The 22,106-nt window shown below is 38.3% G+C and overlaps 1 protein-coding gene across 1 annotated transcript in view; it reads right to left on the reverse strand.

Moving 5' to 3' along the window:
* The window catches only part of ARHGEF4 (Rho guanine nucleotide exchange factor 4), an 87,054-nt gene extending 65,201 nt beyond the window's left edge, over nt 1-21,853 (reverse strand). The window contains exon 1 of the mRNA XM_053458807.1: nt 21,674-21,853. Within this exon, the coding sequence (XP_053314782.1) occupies nt 21,674-21,712 (39 nt within the window). The 5' untranslated portion in view covers nt 21,713-21,853. The remainder of the gene's footprint in view (nt 1-21,673) is intronic.
* Between the last annotated feature and the right edge of the window lie 253 nt (nt 21,854-22,106).

Here is a 22,106-nt window from a genome sequence, read left to right on the forward strand (position 1 = left end):
TTTTATGTAACATATTTAGCAAATAGAACATAGAAAAGGTATAACAGAAAGTTTCACTAAAAAATTAAATTGTACTTTTAAAATGACCTTATTAAAGTAAAGTATAGAGCAGTCCAAAGGTAAATTCAATTACACAAGAAATATATTTAAAGTGTCATATCAACTTTAATATTAAGTTATTAACAGGCTTCCTTATCAGGTGCTCTAGTATGTTGTTACCCACTTTTTATGTAATGTAACACTAAAAGCAAAACACTTTAAAGCATATTTTTCAGTCTTGTGAAAAAGAGAAATATATTTGACGGCTACAGAGTGCTATGTGGCTGTCTCCGTGGTCTGCCTAGCCCCTCCTACTTTTCCCTGCTCTCCACACAGTTCCCTCCCACTAAAGGATCTCTGAGGCTCGCCTCGCCACCAATGTGACAATAGCCACACCCCTACAAGTAGAAACTAGACTTGCGCATTCATTTTCATGCGCTTTTGTGCCAAATTGTACAGTTTCATCCATTTGTTCCAATAATAAACCCACTAATTCAACATTGGATAAAAGAAATGAAAAACGAATGTGCGCTATACAAAATCTTCGTTCATTTGTTCCGTCTGCGAGGCCGCCATTTTTAGTACACTAAGAGGAGGAGAATCTCGCCATTTCGCCTGCACTAAGTGGAGGGACTTTGAGTGAGCTAATCTACGTTTCTGCAATCAGCTCACTCCTGTGACATCATGCTGAGGGCTTGTCCAATGGCTGTGCTGCATCTTTCAAAGAAAAACAAAAGCAGACTAGTGATAAAGAGAGCCTTGTAGAGTAGAGCAGGCATGGGATCCATTCATTTCACTGTGACTGCTTTATGTGACACTGCTGAGCATTTTACAGAGTGAGATTCTTCAAAGACTCTCTAAAGTTATGATTAAGTTAAGATCATTAATTTAATTAAGATCATTTAACCAGTGCACTACTATGCTTAACATTAACCCTACAACTCTCTAATTTCGCTAATTTCGACCCTCTTTCTTCCATCCATTGATTTCAAATTACCTATTCAACTTCATCTACGTGTTTATTTCTTGTTTCCAAGGGAACTGGACGAAGGAATTGGATTTTCGAAAACGGACGAGTTTCGGCGAATGCGAAAACGGACGAATTTCGTAGAATATGAAGAATTCCCCCCCCCCCCGAAGACAAACATGAACAAAAACTTTCCGTCAGCAAGTCTAGTAGAAACTTCTCCATAAAAGAGCTCTGGATAGCCTACCCCGGCAAGTTCCCAGGAATAAATGTTTGTAGGAATCTAGTAGTTTCTTTATTTAGGCATGGTGTACTTAGGAGCTTTGTTAGATATAACAAAGAGAAAAAAAAAGATTATTTATCTGTCTGAGAAAGCATTCAGTGAATAAAATATATGGGACCTTAACAGTGTTAGAAATGATGTAATGTGGTAGACTCATTAGATGACGCCACTGTCCTTTAACAATTCTTTTCCGAAATTTTACACACTTAAAGTTACCATGACACTTTTGAACGGCTACTATTGCTATTCTACTTGGCCCTTAAAGCGTGCCAAAAATATTTCTTATGTTTTTATTTATTATCTTTGAAAGTTTAAAGGAGACAACCATAAATAATTTAGAAAAATATTTCAAAGGTTTACAATGACTGACTCCTTTGTGTCGAGTAGCATAAAAAGAGAGAAAGGAAAAACCTTTGTCCAGTCCTGTTCATTGGGTTTGGAAGCAAATCAAAAGCTGGTTACCATGCCCACAAAACATCATTTACATCAGAGAAAATAGAGTTTACAGCAGTCACAGGACGGATTTGGTCGAGTGAAGAGCGTAAAGAAGTACAGAGAGTATAATAAAAATTCATGAGATCTAACAAAATGAGGGAAGGTGATTATGGCTGTAATACAGAGTTATGAGGAGATCAAATTAAGCACAATTCACTTTTCTGTGCCTGGGTGCATAAAATATGCTTTTTGGCAAGTATGGTATTTTTGGAGCCAAGGGTAATCTATGGCCCTCTTGTCCTTCAGTAACAGGATGTTTAACGCCTGTTGATGATATTTAAATTGTCTTTATTAAATTGTATTTATTTTTTATTTCTAATATTTATTTTACCTATACCTTATTATAACATTTGGACATATGAATGGGTTAATTTGATAACAACCATGTTAAAATAACCCAGAAAATAGTATTCTGTAAATCTCGCCAGACTGCTGAGAATGGTCATAATATAGCATTCACTGGGGATAAAGCAATTATACCAAACTTCAAGATATACACAGAGTGCCTTTTATAAGCATTCTCCTAAACCATTTCCATCCTCAGCAACTGGCTATTAAGTAGGCTAAAACCTCAGTTTTGCCGTGCGTGAGTATTGAGTGTGTTATATGAATATGTGTTAAGAGTTCTTTTTACCAGCAGATGGTGACATTATACACGTGCAACTACAAAGGGACATTTCACATTATACATGTGCAACTACAAAGGGACATTTCACATTATACACATTATATTTCACATTATACATGTGCAACTACAAGGTGATGCCTTACACCATTAAACATCAGCCTGAGTATACGGGAAGGGCTGGTACCCTCATTTGCATGCCTCCTAACCTACAAACTGTTGCATCCTCAGTAAAGATGAACCCCACTTCTTTGATATACAGTAGACTTGTGCAAATGGACAATTCGGATACACTTTTTGTTTAGTTTTGGTCCATTTGACATGGAAAACTAAACTTGTTTCCTCCCCTTTTGATTCGGACAAATTTCAGAAGGCTTTTTCAATTGAAAATAAATTCATCATTCACACACACTTTCACTCTCATTCACTCTCTCACTCCCTCTATCAATCAATTTCTACCTACCTTCTCCGCCAACTGCTTCAGTTTCTCTGTTCCCCCTTAAAGTGCCATGGCCAGTTTTCGTCCCCAGTCCTGCCCTGGTTTCAATGCAAGAAGGCCTGCATTTTAGAGAAGGCATGTAGTGCTTTTAGAGTGCAGCCACTGGTTGGATACACATGACTGCATGCGGTGTATGTATATGTATCTAGCACCCAATCGTGCCCCAGTTTCAACCAACAGCTTGAATTTCAAGTATAGTCACTGTCCAGAACCGCACCCTTTCTGATATTAAATTAATAAAACAAATAAAACGAAATTATCAGAATAAACAGAAAGTGTTATTGTCTCTTTAATGTATGTACCTTTTTATACAAAATATACATATTTTTTAAATGGCACTTTCTTCCAAATATACATAAACACGTCCATTAACGTAGTTCTTATTGAAAGAATGAGGTTAGTCCCTTTGATATGTCAGTCAAGCCGCATTAACTAATGTGATAGCATGACTTTATGAAATATAAAACCTGTGACAAACACACAAAACAGTTTATAGCTAATTTTGGCCTCATGGTTACGTGACTCAGAGGCAATTTCCCCCCATTTCTTTTGTATACTTCAAAGTAACACTTGCCACCTCTCCGTAAACAATGATTTGGTATTCTGCTTTCTTGAGTTTTCTAATACCCTTTAATTAAAATAGATCAGGTCATTTTCACTAAGTAGCTTTCTCTGTTCCTATTTAAACACTTAAGACCTTATTGAACGTGAGGAGTTAAGAAGATCTAACCCATTTCACCTGTTAAATTATATTGCTGTCACTTGATGTTATCAGCCTTTTACAGCCAGATTTGCTTAACCTCTCGTATGCTACAAGGGCCTTGTATATTTGCTTGCTCCTCCTGGGGTGATTTGGGGATCCAAATCACTGAATACACCCACCTTTATACAGCATTTGTTAAAAAACAAAAGTTTCCACCAAACAGCCGTAAAGGCTTAAAAAATGCACTCCACATAATGTGCATAATGCGCATAATGCAAGTCTCTATGAAAGAAAATAATTACTCCACAGAGTGGAAGGCATTTACCCGGTAAACAATAGTAACCTAGCAACCGAGGGAAGCGGTGTCCTTAGAGGTTTGTAATGAGAGGGGATTTATGGCATGTCGAGCAGCAATCTCTTACTTCCGAAATGATGATTCTAAATTGTGCCATTTCTTAATTTAATCCTATAAGGTATTGAGTTGTTTTCTTTTTGAATATATGAATTGGTAATTATTATATTGTGATAATATTATTTGATTGAGGTTCATGAGCTACGAGCCATTTAAAGTATTAGAAGCCTATGAAAACCTCTCTATAAAAGTATTGTGTACCCAAGACTGGGTCCACCTCACCTGTATTTATGTATAAAAAAACCTTAAGCTATTACCCAACTGACAAGCGATATAAGAGTTATCAACAAATAAAGTGTCATCCTCCCCTGCCACTCCCCAAGAAGGGGAGCTCTGGCTAGGTTATCCTGGAAAGCTTCCAGGTATGATAATACATTACTGTGGTTTATAAGAACAAAGTAGTTGCGTTCAATATACAATTTACCTTTAGAGTTAATAGGGTTTCAGAGGACACTTCATGGTCGAGTACATAGGCCAGTAGTCTCAATTAGGTGACTAGCCCGTGAAAATGTGGACACCAGGTCACCTTACACAACATATGACCATCTTATATAAGAGAATAACACTCATTATGTGTGATACTATGCACAAAGAACTGCTGCTGAACTTATCTTTAGCATACCTTTTACTGTTTGTTTAGTTACCTTGGGAGTTATTGAAACACCCTTCAAACCCCAACCACATGGTAATTCTGGGTCTGACACCTTATAAACAAGGAAAGTGTTCCCTCCTTCTGTTCCCTTTAAAGTTCTATTAAATGTAATGCTTGCATAATTGTTCCCAAAGAGTTTATGAGAAAAAAGGCTCTTCATTTAAATTCTGTTGCTCACTTCAGCCCTTGGGCTTTATTAAACAAACCAAATACATATGAAACCAACTTTGTCAGTTGGCTCATAATTTGTTCACTTACAGAGGAAAACCATCCATCAGCATATAATTACTTTCAGAACCCAAAATATAAAACAAGCTTCCTCTCCCTGAGGGAACCACCAACACTAGATGTATGTTATCATCCCTGGGAACTTTGGACCTAGAGTCTTGGGATGAAGCACTTCTTTATACTGTATGTTCAGTCTTGGGTAGGGGGAGACGGCTAGTGATGCTCGCTCCCCGCTCAGATTCTACAAAGTTATTTTTAAAATAGAATTAATACTATTACCCTAATTATAACATGACAATGTCAGTATGTTTACAGCACCCAATGGGTGCTGGCTCATAAATAATAGGTTTTTAAACACTACAAGGGAAGTCTTTGCACAATCAAATGGGTGTGAAATAAATTCGGGTGCTGTGCGGTCCCTGCCTTTTTCATTACTACCAATAAACACTTCAAGTCAGGATTGATTGGTTTATTGGATTTGAAACGATCAAAATACTACGTTGTTCTGATTTCCAAAACTGATCATAAACCCAAATAAAAATTAGCTTTTAGCCTTTAAAGGAGGACTGTCACCATAACGCCTTTAGCATAACTGAATTCATTAATAAACACCACCTATAATGTTGGGTGCTGCCCTAGTTTTGACTCAGGGCATCATCCAGAAAGTCCCAGTCTGTAGAGGTCCGTCTAGTATCTGACAGAGATGCAACAGAAGACTCCACAATGTGTGGAGGATGTTCACAAGAGACCTGTGACTGCAGCAGCCTCAACTGCCGTGCTAGGCTTCCCCAAAAACACATAACCCCCCAATAAATACACGACAACCAAGGTTGGGTTAGAAAAGGCCACAGCCGTTTTATTTTAACACTAGCCATTGCCACGCAGACCTAAAACCGAAAATAGGTGCGTTAACAGAACAATGACCAACATACTGAAAACCAATAAATAACAAATTAACATAAATAATTAACATGAATAATTAACATTAACCACTTAATGTAACAAAAACCACCCCAAGCTTACCAGGTTATCCAGGTACCACACAGGGAAGGACATACCGGGATGCCCAAACCCAGACCTGAAGTTCCCAGCTCCACCTGCCAGGAAACCTCCTACCACAAGTACCACTGATTGCTCACCCAGCAGCATTAACTTCTTCTGGAGGACCGTGACAAAAAACGCATACCCCAGGAACACTTATCAAAAAAAGGGAGAGACGGTGGGACAAACAACAAGTGGTAAGGTAACCTAGTGGCACCCACCCCTTAAATAGCCCTCCATTAAGCCCTTCCCTGCCTTATTCAAAAAATGCCGCCAAGGCCTAGCCCTGCTTGGCACGCATGCTTGGCCCATTCTGAGCCCCGTGGGCTTCATGCTTACATTGGCCCCTGAAATGTACGTTGGGCATCTCTACATTTTGGTTTTGCTACAGTGTATTTTTCTTTTTTATTTCGGGGAGCACTACATCAGCTTAAAATATTTAGGCAACCAATAGATTGCAGACAAAACATGCTTAATCAATTAAGTCAGTGCAAGACAGACGAAACTCATCAGGTGTGTTTCGTTTGATCGTGTGGCATTTGGTATCAGGCGAGACCTGTTTATGGTGGCAGTAAAATTGTAACTGTCACCACTCTAGGTAGGCTCTGTCTGGTACAGGAAGAAGACTGCTGCATCACCAGGCTCCAATGTGCTAATCAATGGGCATAGCAGGCCCAGCCTTGGTAGCAACTTTTCTACAGACCCTCTTGAGCCAGCCATAAAATAGAAGATGATCGGAGCAAGAGAGAAGATATGTTTCTTGAGGTTGGTTCTGACAAGCAGTACACTGAGCAAAGTACCCCCTGTCCTGTGCAAAGTAGGAAGTGCCTAACAGGGAAACAAACAAGTCTCCTTTTTCAAATGGGAATGCATGTATTTTTTGCATTGTTATTTTAAACTGTAAGCATTATCACTTTTGGTCAATTTTATTTTCAACCTCGGAATATAGACTAAAAAGAAATATCTAAATAGAACAAATAACTGAACACATGCATGCCCCCCAACTGTCCCGATTTAGGCGGGACAGTCCCGATTTTGGGTCTCTGTCCCGCTGTCCCGCCTATACCTACCTCTGTCCCGCTTTGCAGGGGTAGAGGAAGGGTGAGGCGAGAGCCGTTCTCACCTCAGGTGCAGCTGCACAGGGCGCACAGCCCCCTGATCAGCAGCTGCAGCCTGCAGACTAGCTGGGAGATCGCAATCTCCCTCTAGTCGGCTCAACATTAGGGAGCGTGAGGTCTGTCACTTCAGGCACAGACCTCGTGCTCCAATCACAGGATGCAGGATACAGGATGTAGGCTGGAGGAAGAACGATGAAGGATGGTGGAAGAGGTAAGAGATGGAGAGAAAGGGGTGTATGTGTATGTATGTATTTGTAAGCTTGTGTGTGTATGGGTCAGTGTGTGTAAGAACAGTATAGGTATTTGTTAACTGGTGTGTAAGGGCAGTGAATGTGTATATATATATATGTGTGTGTAAGGGCAGTGTATATGTGTGTGTGTAAGGGCAGTGTACATTTATATGTGTGTGTGTGTGTAAGGGCAGTATACATGTATATGTGTGTGTAAGGGCAGTGTACGTGTATATGTGTGTGTGTGTGTAAGGACAGTGTACGTGTATATGTGTGTTTATGGGCAGGTGTGTGTAAGGGCAGTGTATATGTGTGTAAAGGCAGTGTATACATGTGTTTATGGGCAGGTGTCTGTAAAGGGAGCGTGTAAGGGTCCTGGGAGGGAGGCAAACATTAGCCTTTTTTAATTTAAAAAAATCTCTGCTGCTGTGGACTAATCTCCCAACGATGCTCAGCCAGCATTATGGTGGACGCCTGGCTGGCTGAGAATCATGGGAATTTTAGTTCACAGCTAGAATCTGCAGCTTTACTGTTGCTGCACTTCCCATGACGCTCAGCCAGCATCATGGAAGTTGTATGTCTGGCTGAGCCTCATGGAAATTCATTTCAATGTGTTGGTTATTTTTAATATGCATGACTGTGCATGCGTGTTTTAAGTGGCATTGTAAAGTGCAATTGCTTTAATCGGTGAGTTCCGCAATATTTAAACAAAAAAAAAGTGTCCCTCTTTTAATAATGTATGTACTGTAAGAAGTACTGTGTAAATTGTTGGTGCTCTATAAAAAAATAAATAATAATAATAAAAATAATAATACATCTTATATACTGGTCAACACAGGATGCCTCATTTGTTTTTGAAGTGTACATGCCTATGCATGTCATGGGATACATAAGCCTGTATCACAAAAATGAGACATTGTGAATCATTGTCAGATCTTAACATTCTGGGGTGTAACCAGCTTGTTATATTATTAGACTTGTTTTTCATAATTGTGTAAACGTATTCTCCGTGGTGTACAATATACATGTAACCAAACAAACCAACAAGCAAAAAAAAACTAGAACAACTTTCTACCATAACTAACTCTGCATATGGGCAGTAAATAAACTGGTAATATGTTCTACACAATTCAATTCAAACACCTGCTCTGCACTCACTTTCTTTGGCTTCAATAAAAAATCTTATAATTACAGGCCAGCCTTGGGCTAGACAAGAAAAATCGATTCAGATTAAATTTTCATTTAGTTTTTGCTGCTTTCGTTTTTGGTCAATGAATTTAGTTTCCCGGCCATTCGTTTCAGATAAAATTCGTAGGTCTATTTTAATGCGAAAGGATATTTGGGGGACTTTGCCAAAGGGGAAGATTTTGGAAGAGATCCACACTCGATTTTCCACTGCAGGCCCACCAGAACCTCAACAGCAGCACTGCACCAATGGATTCACGCATCCAGCAGCATGGTACGGGACTTCATTTCTCCAAAAATTAGACCATTTTGATGAAATGATCCCTCAGAGTAAGGAAGGTGATATGGCAGCAGCAGGAGTATTAGCATTGGACTGGGAGTAGATAGACACTGGCTCATATCCAGCCCCATAGTATAGGACACTGAATTTCCCCAAAATTAGAATTTTTTTTTTTACTTAGACAGACAGGCACATCCGTCCCCTTGATTTTCTCCTATATTAAAGAAAAATAATAATTCTAAAACTGACCATTCCAGAAGAAGGAATAATATACTAGCCCAAAACATAGGTCTGCCGCTGTCATCTGACAGTGCCTGCCCATCTTTACTTTGGGAAGTTAGAAATATTCCAGTGATGGCAGTGCTTATGGTAATGGTGGCACCAATGCTGGTTGTGGTGGCACTGCTAGTTGTTGTTTTCTCTAAAGAATAGATTACAAGCACTCTTCACATTTGATCCCACCAATGCACCGGAACATGACCCCTCTGAAAGTCCTTCATAGTACCTAAAATCACGCCTTATTTTGGTAGGTGGGGTGGACGAGATTTTAGCACTAATACAGAAAGGATGTTAAGAACTGCTGCTGCATGCGGCTTGTGGTAGTTCTGACTCCGAGCAAGAAGGATTTAGTCTACTTGGAACAGGATACCAGGAGTCATCTGACAATGTTTTCATACACTCCTGCCACCGCCTCTGCCAAACCCACATCCACTGGAATCATTCCAACTCACAGACATTTGACTAGTCGAAATGGCAAAAAAGTCCCCTTCCCTGTCTCATTAGCCCCCACTGTTATTGTTTTTTTTTTTAATTATTAGTATTATTATACAGAGGTTTTGCAGGTAACATACATAACGTACAAGACAGTATTCAAGCAAATAAAACACACCGTGCGCACATTGCGCAATCTTGCCTAATTTGTCACCAATATTGCTGGTAGAGTAAATGGGCAACTGTCTTAATAAATGTTCTCAGGAACAGTATTTCAACAACTTGCCATCAACAATTTTGTCACCAATATTTTTATTGTTTATTGTTTTGTATTGCCCATGATACTAGGGAAAACAGCCCCAAAATAAATGAAAAACAATATCCGCTGCAGTCCCTGTATACCAACAAATAATATAATATACGATACACTACAACTTTCCCAATCCACCCCAGCAAATTTTTTGCCCAGGGGCCTTTCTTGAGGCCGTCCATTCACAGGCAGGCTGGCTCAGAGGGCATGTAAATACATGTATGTGTATACATACATATATCCAGATGTCAGCCTCTCTTATGTCATTAAATGTCCACTGGCCTTAAAGTGCCAGAGCCGCCTTTTTATTGCCAGCCCGGCCCTGAGTAGTAGAGCACTAATAGAATGTTTGTGATAGACTATTAAAGGGTTAATATTTCAACAGTATCTGTGTGAAAAATTATAATTAATTGTAAAAGAAAAAAAAAAAACTTTCTTCCAAACTTTTCAGACACCACTGCTGTCTCGCTAATGTCAGGAGGCAGCCAATGGACAGGTCAGCAGTTTTTCCTAGTAAAATGTTATGGAGAGACATCGCCAGACACAAACATTGTTGTCTACTTTGAATCTCTGTTTGAATGCCTGATCCGTTAATTTATTCATGGTGCAGGTTTAGCCGAAATAAGTTTATCGCATAAAAGGTTAAACAATGTAATGAAGTCCACATATTTCCCCACAACCTAGTAAGAATTAAGTATAATATTGCATAACCAGTCTTCCACACATCAGCTTCATAACTCAAGGCCCAGCTTCGTCTATAACAAGAGCAGAAACATAAATTCCCCATAATCCTACACACAAAACCGCAAGCAAATCCTAATCTCCCGTTCCATTAATTAAGGGGGGGAGGGTGCTTTGGTTTTTTTTCGCTGTTTAGATAATGGTTCCTTTCAGCCTTACATTCTAGCCCCAACTGTACACCCTTTTCTTTGCCTACCAATCACTAATTTGACCTACATTTCAAACAGAGTAAATCCCTACCCCCTTCCAAACCCATTGAACGGATATTTTCCCCTGGATCCGTGTTTATAAAAGTTACCTTTCCTCATCTTAAAGGGACACTTTAGCCACCATGTACACGTTAACGCATATAATAGCTGTGTGGTCCCTTTATATTTCCATTTAATTATTTTTCAAATGCACGGGGGACTTGTAAATAAGTGGGTTTTTGGAGGAATGCATATTAAAACACTCACAGAGGTTCAGGGTTACTCAAAGTACTTTAATATGCATTCTTCTATAGTAGGGGTGTCAGGGATATTAGACTGTCCCTTTAAAGACAAATGTCCTTGAACTATACTTTTTATTCTACATGTTACACATGTAATCTGTCCGGTTGCACTTAAATATACTGATCTAATAATGATGCAATGTGTTACAACTTTTTCCTAATAAGCCTTCTACTGAAGAGTGGACATCACATTAATGTCACCCATATATAGATGAGATGTTTTATTTTATTTTTACAAATTACATTGTATGCATGTTTGTGAATCAGGGGCTATTCAGTTGGGAAAAAAATGTACAAGTAGCTGATGAATTAATAATTTCCAATGTCTAATCCCACTATTCATGATTTTAATACTAGAAATATCAATTATACAATAAATTATTTATTGATGTCAATGACAGAATATCCAGGTTGCAAAGACTGAAATAACCATATCATCTGTCCTCAGGATCATATACAAAATTCTTCCCCATATGACCCCAAGATCATATAGAATAGTTTGATCTATATATATATACTCTCTTTTATCATCTTGAAGAATAGGGCATATGAGAACAGAAAGAGAGCATGGTATGTTTTCTGTATTTCATAGCTGGAGTCTATTTTCAAGGAGACAGTTTATCATCCCTCATACCCTTACTAAAGAAGAATAAATATTTAAACACTATGCATTCTTTAAAAATGAAAAAAATAAAAATAAAACTACAATAAAAAAACTTTACTGAGATCCTTTGTGGTCTGACAATTCTTGCTACTGATTGGCAATCGGTGGCAGGAAAGCACTCCTATTGAAATTAATGGAAGCACTCCCTTTGCCTGTGTGTGGGGGTCTAAGTAGACCTCTATCCTCAGTGTTCACCAAGCCAGCGCTGCAGCTAGTTGGCAGTAAGAATATCAGGTGCAAGGAAATTAGCTGGGGGGCAACCAAATGGGCAAATTCATCCGGAGTTATTCTACAGTATCTCTATATGCACGTGTTATAAGTACACACTGGTCATTTAAAAGGACCTCACCTATCAGCGCATATGATGACTAAAGTGTCCCTTTAATACAGAATGCATATACACACGTGATATAATTATTCTACTTTATATGTTTCTTGCTCATAAAAACTAATAATTACATCATGAACGTAATAACTTTTGCAGAAACTTTCAAACATCCAACCCAATATGAGTCACACATCTCGTCCTTGACACTGTTGGTGCCAGTTACTATAAAGTAACCAGTTTCCAGATTAAATACCCCCCTGCCACACACAGAAATACCCTTCTTCTACATTCTCATGAGAATTCTTTGCAAAATAATAAGGTGCTGATACAATTGTTGTTTTTCTGCCTGACGGCAAAGCTGGAGTGTAACGCTGATAAGCCTTTTCTAGCAGACAAAACGTTCTTTCTTGTATACACAATGCAGGTATTTGAAGGGAAATATGTGCATGCATCATACCCTGATATAATGAGAAGCGAGCTTAGTTCACAGATCATGTTGCAGGCAATAAAAATGACATTACCATGTTCCAAAGATGAAAGCAGGATCCAATTAATTTCACCTTAGCCGGTAAATGAAATCACACACTTGAGTCCTTTCGGAGTCCTCGGCATTTCCTATGACTAAATGTCTCCAACAACACTACTTAAAGAGTTTTATTTTCCATTTCTCACTCGCTGATCACCACCCATTGTATAAGGCAGTAATTCAGGTTATAATTTCAAGGTAACAGGGTGGATTCTTATCAGACCCACCCTGGTTTGGTTGGGAGAGTAAGTTTGCCTTGCCCTGTAATTGCACCGCCTGTCATTCCTTTACTAGCGAGTGCCGAATTAATTAGCGAAAGCAGAAGTGGAGACTTAGAAGCAAGCAGGGGCGGTATCCCAAGGGTGGTAACAGTAAGCGATCAGACGTGTTGGCGGGGTACGATTAGTCAGAGAACTGAAATCACAGCATCTTATCAACAGCTGCTATGCCATAATGCACATGTGGGTGATACAGAGGAGGTGAAATACTTTTGCCAATACAAATAAGATTCAGTTGATATATTACTAAATAACAAGAATGATGAAAGGCTTAAAATGCAGAGTGTTTCCGAGAGGTTCTGTCTACATGAAGAGCTATTGGCGATTGGCTCAAGGTCTTGATGGCCCCAGTTGAAAAACAACTTAGATGTTTACCTTAAAAAATATGTAGTTATGCATTTTATGTTATATTTTAGTACCCAAAGAAATAAATGCATAAAAATATGGGGTTTAGGTCAACACAGGTCATACCAGACCTACAGAAGTGGTTTTACTCTTGAGTAGGTGTATACTATATTTATAGGTATATTATATGGGTTTTAGTCCATACTGGAATATACTAAGGTCTACAGTAAGGTTTTTGGAATCGTGGGTCAGAATTTAGTATACCTAGCCCTACATTATAGTTTGCAGGCCAGGATATGCTATCTTTAGATGCACAATATAGGCTTTTTCTGTCGGACACAATTTATCATATTTTTATCAACATTTTTACTGTATGTGAGAACATACAATACCCTTACCAACAGCTGGGCACCTACATTGTAGGCGTTTAATCTTAGGACACCCAAGAAACATAGAATTCTGTGACAGTGGTGCTACGTTCTACATTAATTTCAAGCAGTGTACTCAGTGGATAAAACAGCATCATGTAATTGTAAGTTAGTCACCGCTGTGTATATAACACAGGGCTTCATACACTGCTATAGGTTGTATTCCTTTAAATAACATTTTTTTTTCGTGTCTGCATTTCTCAGTAGCAAAGCGTGCAGTTTTACAATTTCATTGATCTAAATGATTAGAAGAATGTTCACAAGCCTGTGCATGCTTCTTTATGTTATCTCTATGTATTTTTTTGTTCTAGGCATTCGTGTACTTGCTATACAAAATGTGCTAATGGGGTGTAGTTAACGGAGATATGTTTTTTAGTTTTCTCATATAAAGTTTATCCATACCAATCAAGCACACTGATTGTCTAGGTTAAAAATAATAATTATCTATGAATTACCGGTAATAATAAGAAAGTGAAAAATTAATGGCACAAATATTTGAAGTATGGGTCTGGGTACCTGCTATGGAGTTTAATCACTAAACCTCAGAAAGTCACAAGGGCAAAGAGGGGAGATGCTCACCGAAATTCTCCATTCACCTGAGGTTACATAATCACACAAACACTATCTCTACTTCTTCTTCCTCACCCAACTCCTCCAACATTGTCTGTCCTCTCTCTCTTTTGGGATGCTGCTGCCATTGACCTAGAATTTTCTGGTAAGCCAGTCCAGTTACACCACAGCCAATGTAATGGTCCATTAAGTAAAGTTATGGATCACTCTTCAAACTTTACACCACAATCACTTACAATACATCACACCCAAGGTGTTTTCTTCACTTATGTCATCCTTTCTTAAGAGATCAGGGTTTTCTATATAAAACAAACAATATTTCTCTGTCCAGAAATGTTTTGTTCATCTTCTAAATGCCCAACTTACATAGGTAGTTATCAATAGGTCATGAAAGCATATAAAAAGTAATTGCCGAAGCTCTTCCCTCAGCCTGTAATCACACTACTTAAACAAAACAGTGTCTCTTTCAGCAATTCAGATGTTAGCTTGTATGTCACTGGGTCTCAGGTAAGGTATGTGTTGCCCCTTTAGATCCATCCCCATGCCCCACCTGTTGATCCACCCATCCCTCTGCCTTAGGATCCTCCCATATGCACACCTTAGGCAAGCCTAGGGTTGGTGGTGTCTGGGTGCAGTGTTTCTTTAAGTCACCCTATAACTAACACACATACATACTAACATACAAACTCACTTTAATACCCATACACTCTATCACCGTACATACATTCTTTCTCCTCCTCTCTCTCCCACCAACCTAGGCTCACTCCTGACACTCCAACACCATACCCTAACACACAAACACATGATAACATCATACACTGACACTCACACACACACACACACACATGCTTACACCAAATGCTAACACACTCTAACACCATAAAGTGGACATACCCTAGACGTCATCAGCTCTGATCACTGAGCTCATGATACCTGATTGTCAATGCACGGGAAACATAATAAAATAGACATTAGTCGAATTAAGCATAGTTTAATATTATAGGGAGTAGTGGATCTTCTTGCATTTAAAAATCTTACAGATGTGGAACAGGATCAGGATGCAAGATCCTTGAGCTCATCTTAAATACCAAGCCTAGATTATGTTTTGTTTTATTTAAATCGCTTAATGGTTGCTTTAAGGAGGATGCCTAAGTCTTTGTATATACCCCAACAATTGTAATTATTTAAGGTACAAATTATTTTAGAGGAATACAGAAACAAAATTCTACTGCTGAGCAGAAATTTAAATCAATGCCACTAAAATGCTTAATTATGCTTTTGTTTTAAAAATGAAAAGTCAAGGCTGCCATCAGAAATCTTTGGGTCCCATACACACTTAAAACCTGAGGCCCCCTTGCCCGTCCCATCAGCCCACCTGCTCATTGCTCCACCCATGTTTCACCCATCTTGCCGCCATATAATCCTCTATAACCAGTACCACACCTTATGCTCCTCCCATCACCCTGCCTTAGCTGGTGTTTTCAGCCAATTAATGGCCCTTGGGAGCAGGGACAAACCTAGGGTCAGTGCCACCTGTGTGTAGTATTTCTTTAGCGCCCCTTCCCCATAACTCCAAAACAAAGAAGCAGAGGCTCAGCACTTCAAATAATAAGGTGAGTTTATTTCACACAGGCCTGTGTGAAATAAACTCACCTTATTATTTGAAGTGCTGAGCCTCTGCTTCTTTGTTTTGGATTTGTTGAGGGACTTGGTGGTACCCTGGCTCGTGCACCATTTCACTGCTGAGTGCTGCATTCCAACCTCTCTTTTTGTGTATGCTATTTTACCTTCCCCATAACTAACACACATACATACTAACTTTCCTCTAACACCCACAGACTTTAAGGCCACATGCTGACATACACATACATGCACACACTCTTTCTCCTGCTCCTACATCTTCCAGGCGCAATCAACCCTAGGCTCACCCCTGACACTTGAACACCATAAACTGACACAAACAAGATAACATCATACAATGACACCCAACCATACACACATGCTAACACCAAATACTAACAGACGCATACCCTTATGCTACCCTAGAATGTAAGTTCCTGCGGGAACAGGGCCCTCCATTCCTCTTTTATCTGTATGTCAATTGCTTGTCATTTTGTACTTATGACAAGTACAAGTAATAATAATAATAATAATACCCTACACTTACACACTCTAACGCCATACACTAACACTCACATGCTAACAACATGTGCTCACAAACACTAACACACTAATAGCATACATATGCTGTGCTCAGTCTTACCTTTGTGTATGACTTTTGACATTAAACTATCTTCAGAAACCTTACTTTGTTAGTGAGTCTGTTCCTCACCCAGTTTTATTCCTCCTGCACAGCTGTTTTTGCTTCAGTTAATGATTATGTTTCTACCTACACATTTTTTTTCTGTTCACTCACTTTGCACAGTACTATATGTATATATAACTGAAGCTTAATCCAGTAAATTCAGCTGTATTGATAATTGGTGGATTTCTGGGCCGTAATGTGCTTATTGACATACTAATGCTACAGATAAGCATGCGTAAACATTTGTTATGGCAATTATAGGGTCAATACTGCTGTTGTGTGACAATATTATATGATTTGGATCAACTTAAGCCATTAATGCTCGTTCTGCAAGGCTTGCTACACGCTATGCAATATGATTAATCCCTTAAGAGCCTCATTGACTACACCGATGGATGTTGTGTCTCTGGAAATGTTTTTTTTGTTTTTACATTGGCAGGTATTTTTTGGGTTTAAAGTTTAAATTTCATTCACGTGTGAAAAACAACATGCATGTGTTTTGGAAAGTTTCAACACTGAAATAATCTATAAATAGATTATAATAATGGATAATAACAGACAGAGAAGCCGGTAGCACACACCAGGACAGTGTGCTTTAATTAGGAGGTGCATGAACTCCACATCAATGGGATCATTGTTAACTATTTAAAGGGCAGACCCATATCTTCTTTCAATTCTGCATGAACTGTCTTTGTCCCTGATTTTAAAGGGATTGTAACATATAATCAGTAAAAAGTACATGCATAAGCTTGTTATGGTGCTTTTCTTTCATTTCTCAATAATGAGTTTCCTTTCCTACTAGTACATAACTGAAATAGGGGCTTCTGATTGTCTGACAGTAACTTTATGATGGAGGAAGCATGGGGGAAGCCATTGGTGTTATCACCATAGCAACCAATTATCTCGATGTGCCATGTCACTAGGTTGCCAGCGTGAGAGCTGTGATTAGGTATATTCTGTAAAAGCACAGACCGCTAACAATTCTACAGCTCAGTGGACCCATCTGGAGAGATCATCTGATCTTCCCAACCAGCCCATGTCTACAATTGTCCTGCTTCTGCAGTTTGGCGGGACATTGTCTGAAAAATCAGGACAGTTCCGTTCTAAAAGGTACTCTTTGGTGAAAAATATATATTTATGCTGACTAGACCCTGGCATTTATTGCTATAAATTCCATAGTGCAGCTCAGTTATTGAATAGATGTGTACCTCATTTATTGTTTATGCAAGACCTGAAGAATACAGACATTAGACTGTCCATTGCATACATTAAGAATATAAACCACGGCTACTCTCCAAGTACTCTGGTATTCCCAAATCCACCCATTCACATCATCTTATTATTTGATCAGGGACACTTTTGAGTTCCTGCTTCATGGTTTTCCTAACACTTAGAAGACTGCGCTAAAGCTGCAGAAAAATAACATTAAGTACCCAGAGAAATGAGTCTCTCACAATAAATACCTTCTGACATAGGGTGAATTGCTATAAATGGAATCCATAATGTCATATGTAGAGCTTTCAGTGCCTCAATGGTTCCATTCCCAGGCGTAGGTCTGTTGACATATGGTTGATTTGTTGATTATGTCTTAAGACGGGACGTCTTAGATCTTTGATACTTTATTTGACTCTACATGAATTCCGGTCCAAAAGAAGGCATCACTAGATTTTGATTAATATGCAGCAAAAAAAGGTCAGCACTAACTGCCCACAACTAGTCTATGGCACCTAAAACCTGTAGTTTTTATATATTTTGACTAAATAATTACATTTTGCTTGCATTCCTCTGTGCTAAACTATACTTTGTTTCAAAACCTTTTTTTGCTTAAACACACAAGACATGTATAGACAACTGAGCATGGGGGTATATGGGCCATAAACCAGGGGAAAGCCTTTAAGGAAACCAACACAATCTACAGTTAAACTTAAAGACGAGCTATTTATATTGTATCTTTCTATGTATAGTATATGTATATTATATGTACAATTTAACCATTTTAAATATGGCTATATATTTATCATGATTGAATGATTTACGACCATTCTCTGTACTTATCCTGCCCTGTCATTACCGCATTCTGCTTTTGATCTGTTAGTGACTTTATGTTCTCCCTTTACCTACCTGCCAGCAGAGGTAGAAAAAAAATTAGAGTGGAGGGGCATGCTTAATAACAAAAATAAATGATAACCAAATGGTGAATGAAGAGAAGCGGAAATGGTTTGGTTAAAGGAAAGGGTGCAGATGATTTGAAAGGAAGGGAATAAATCCAATAGCAAGTAGAAGGAAAGGAGCAGACACAGCTGGTTAATGGTATTAAGGGGTTGAAATAAGTAAACAAGTAAAAAATGACTAAAACAGAATAAAGGGGTGCAGTAAATAAGACTCAGATGGGTATGTATACGGAAAGTTTGCAACCCCATCGGCCGTTTCCACATTAATAAGCAGTGTCCTGTCTCCATCTTTTTTTACTAGATTATTTCTAAAGTAAATAAATCTCAACAGGTCTGACATTTTATTCTTTTCTCTGAAGGAAGAAAGTTAAGTGCATGAAAAAACATAAACTTTTCGTTTTTATGTCAATCAGTGCCTAATTTTGCATCACGCCTCCATAAAGCATTCCCTGAAAAATTTAGATGGGGAAAAGTTTTTAATTCAGGCACTATTTCTGGAACGGGTTGGGATATTTCAGCAGTTTTAGAAATGATGTTTCTAATGGTGCAGTTAGATATAACAGTGATACTTTATCTGCCTTAAAGCTGAATGACGGTGTCTTTTTTTTCTTTTAAAGCTGCAATCATTTGCAGTTCTGTTTGATGCAGCTTCCAGGGAACTCGCAATGGCTCTGCCCTTTTGGAATGCTGTCTGACAACCCTGACCTAAAATCTGAATTACTCCCACTCTTGGGGTTCCAGCTTCACAAATGTTGTAGCTCCAAATCCTACCTGAACCACATTTTCATTCATAAGCAAGATATACGGTAATATTAGGATGTTTTACTTTACTGAGAGGGTGGTAAATAAGTGGAAGAGACACCCAGCGGAGGTGGTGGAGGCTAATACAGTGAGTGAAATGAAGTCTTTTTTTCAGGAGAAACAGGCAGACAAGAAATGGCCGAATGGTTCTCATCTGCCGTCAAATTTTTATATTTCTCCTCTACTATATAATTAATCTCAAGAGTATATATAGTATTATGCAGATTTTACAGTTAGTGTTATGGAATTGAAATTGGATCCTTTTTTTAAATCATTGTTGTGCGTAGCTTACAGTGGGACAGATTCATGATTTCATGGCTCCTAGACTGCCTTAAACACATAACTTCTAACGCATCGCACTATTTAATAGGTCCCAGCATCTATCTATATGTCTGAACTTTAGGGGGGGGGGCCTTTGGACTAAAAAATGGCTGACACTGTCTCAAATCAACATCCAATATCTGGGACTAATACTATTACTGAAATTATTGATAACCTTTCCACCATATTTAGGCAAAGCTCTACCCTGGATCCATACCCAGACATACTCAGAGTTAGGTTGCACATATACAGTACCTCACAAAAGTGAGTACACCCCCAACATTTTTGTAAATATTTTATTTACGTGAGATACTGTAATCACACTTTCATTTCCTCAAAATGAACATCTAGAGATCCCAGGGTCACCTCATGAGACTTGAGAAAGGCCATCTTTCAACACAGCAGGCAGCAGCACCAAAAGTAGTTATAAAGTTCACTACCTACTGAGGTTGATTCAAATAATAATTTTAGGAACACAGCAGATGGCTTGTCAGCAAGTATAAATATCAGATATCTAAAAATCAATAAACGCAGGAATACGGTTTATCCAATCTGAAATCCAATGCATGTTTGTTTTATGGTTAAAGATAATTTTGTACTGAAACTTTTATTTCCTTCTAAATCAAAAGCAGCAACATGAATTCTATGTGTATTATATGGAATGTAATTACTGTGTGGCTTTAGGTTGATGGGTTAGTTATGTGCTCTGGTACAAATATACTCTTTCTACAGTTATACTTCAAGATCAGCTGACACTTGTGTAACATGAAAAGTACATCATCAAAACAGGTGACTGCTAAAGACTTGGAACCCAGATTATGTTACACATTGCATGAAAGAGCACTTATTTTTTACTTATTTTTTAACTATCTAAGTGCCAGAGAACAAGAGTGCCATTGCTTGCTGTTCTGACACCTAAGTGGTTAAATAAACATCTGTTCTACTGTAGAAAACTTTTTACAAGAACTTATGATTCATGAAAGATCTATGAGGCTGACACATATTTTTTTTTAAAATAAAACTAATACAAGTTTTGACAAGCTGGGAAATCATTTAACATGTGAATAACATTCTTGTGCTACATTGACATTATTAGCGCAGTACACGTGTTATTCATATAATGTAAATAAATACAGAATATAACCACAAAGAATGTTCAAAATGTACAAATTTTGGTGGGATCACTAATATCACTAATGATCTATAAACATGATTATTTGTGATATATATATATATATATATATATATGTATATGTATATGTATATATATATCTATATATATATATACACACACACACACACATATATATATATATATATATATTATTGTATTATTTCTCAATGTATTTATTTATTTGTAAAGTGCCAACATTCTCCATAAACCTTGTACGATAGGCATAAGATAGAAGTAGAACACATACTGGACTTCATTATCCCTTGCAATACACTGCTTCTCTGCCTTTGGCCCTGAAAGGGTTAAGTTGACCTCTCAATATACACCGCTCTTCTCTGTGTTCAACTCAATCAATGTACAGACATCGCAGTGTTCTTCACGTCAAACCTCTCACCATGTCTTTCACCCCAGTGCCAAACAAATGGTTAAATCTTAACATGTTTTAAGAAACCTTCCTACTAAACAAGAAAGGCACATAATCTCACTAAACAGTACGTGCTACTTTTACTAAGAGAAAGAAAAGTGTTCTTGTTGTCTTGTTAGATCTAATGAATGGATGCATCCTGTATTCCAATGCCAGAAGAAAATCTAGAGAGAATATATAATTCTATACATAAAGAATATTCCAAACCGAATGTATTAGTGAGCAGATTTAAGAAGTTACTAAGGAAAATATCCTGTGTTTTCAATGTAGCCACTTATGGCAGGACACATTCTCCACATTGCAAAGAAAAGGGTTAAAAAATGTCTTACCTTGAAGAAGCTCCGCAGAAAGTACATAACACTGAGCATTTCTCCAACTTTCTAAAATGATCCCACACTTAGAACCCAGAAAAAGAGGATGCAGTTATTCCTGTGCCCCTGCTGTGCCCAAGGTTGCATGCCTTCTTGTTTCTATTTTGGACAGTCTAAGCACAGGGGAAGACTATGAACTATGCCAGAAGCTTATGCTAAGGAGCTGAATAACAATTAGAGCTTATCTGTGCTCTGCTCAACCATCCAACAGTCCAAACAGGTTTGTTCACAGTTTACAAGGCTCCAGCTACTAGGCATGCCCAGATACTATTGTATACAGCGAATGCACGGAAAGTGCCTGGCTCCTTCATGGGTATTTACTGAAGATCAGATGCAATTTCCATCATTTTTTTTCTTCTGGAATCATCTTTTGTTTAGCTGTGCACACACA

The sequence above is a fragment of the Spea bombifrons genome, chromosome 3, assembly GCF_027358695.1.
Source record: "Spea bombifrons isolate aSpeBom1 chromosome 3, aSpeBom1.2.pri, whole genome shotgun sequence".
NCBI lineage: Eukaryota > Metazoa > Chordata > Amphibia > Anura > Pelobatidae > Spea > Spea bombifrons.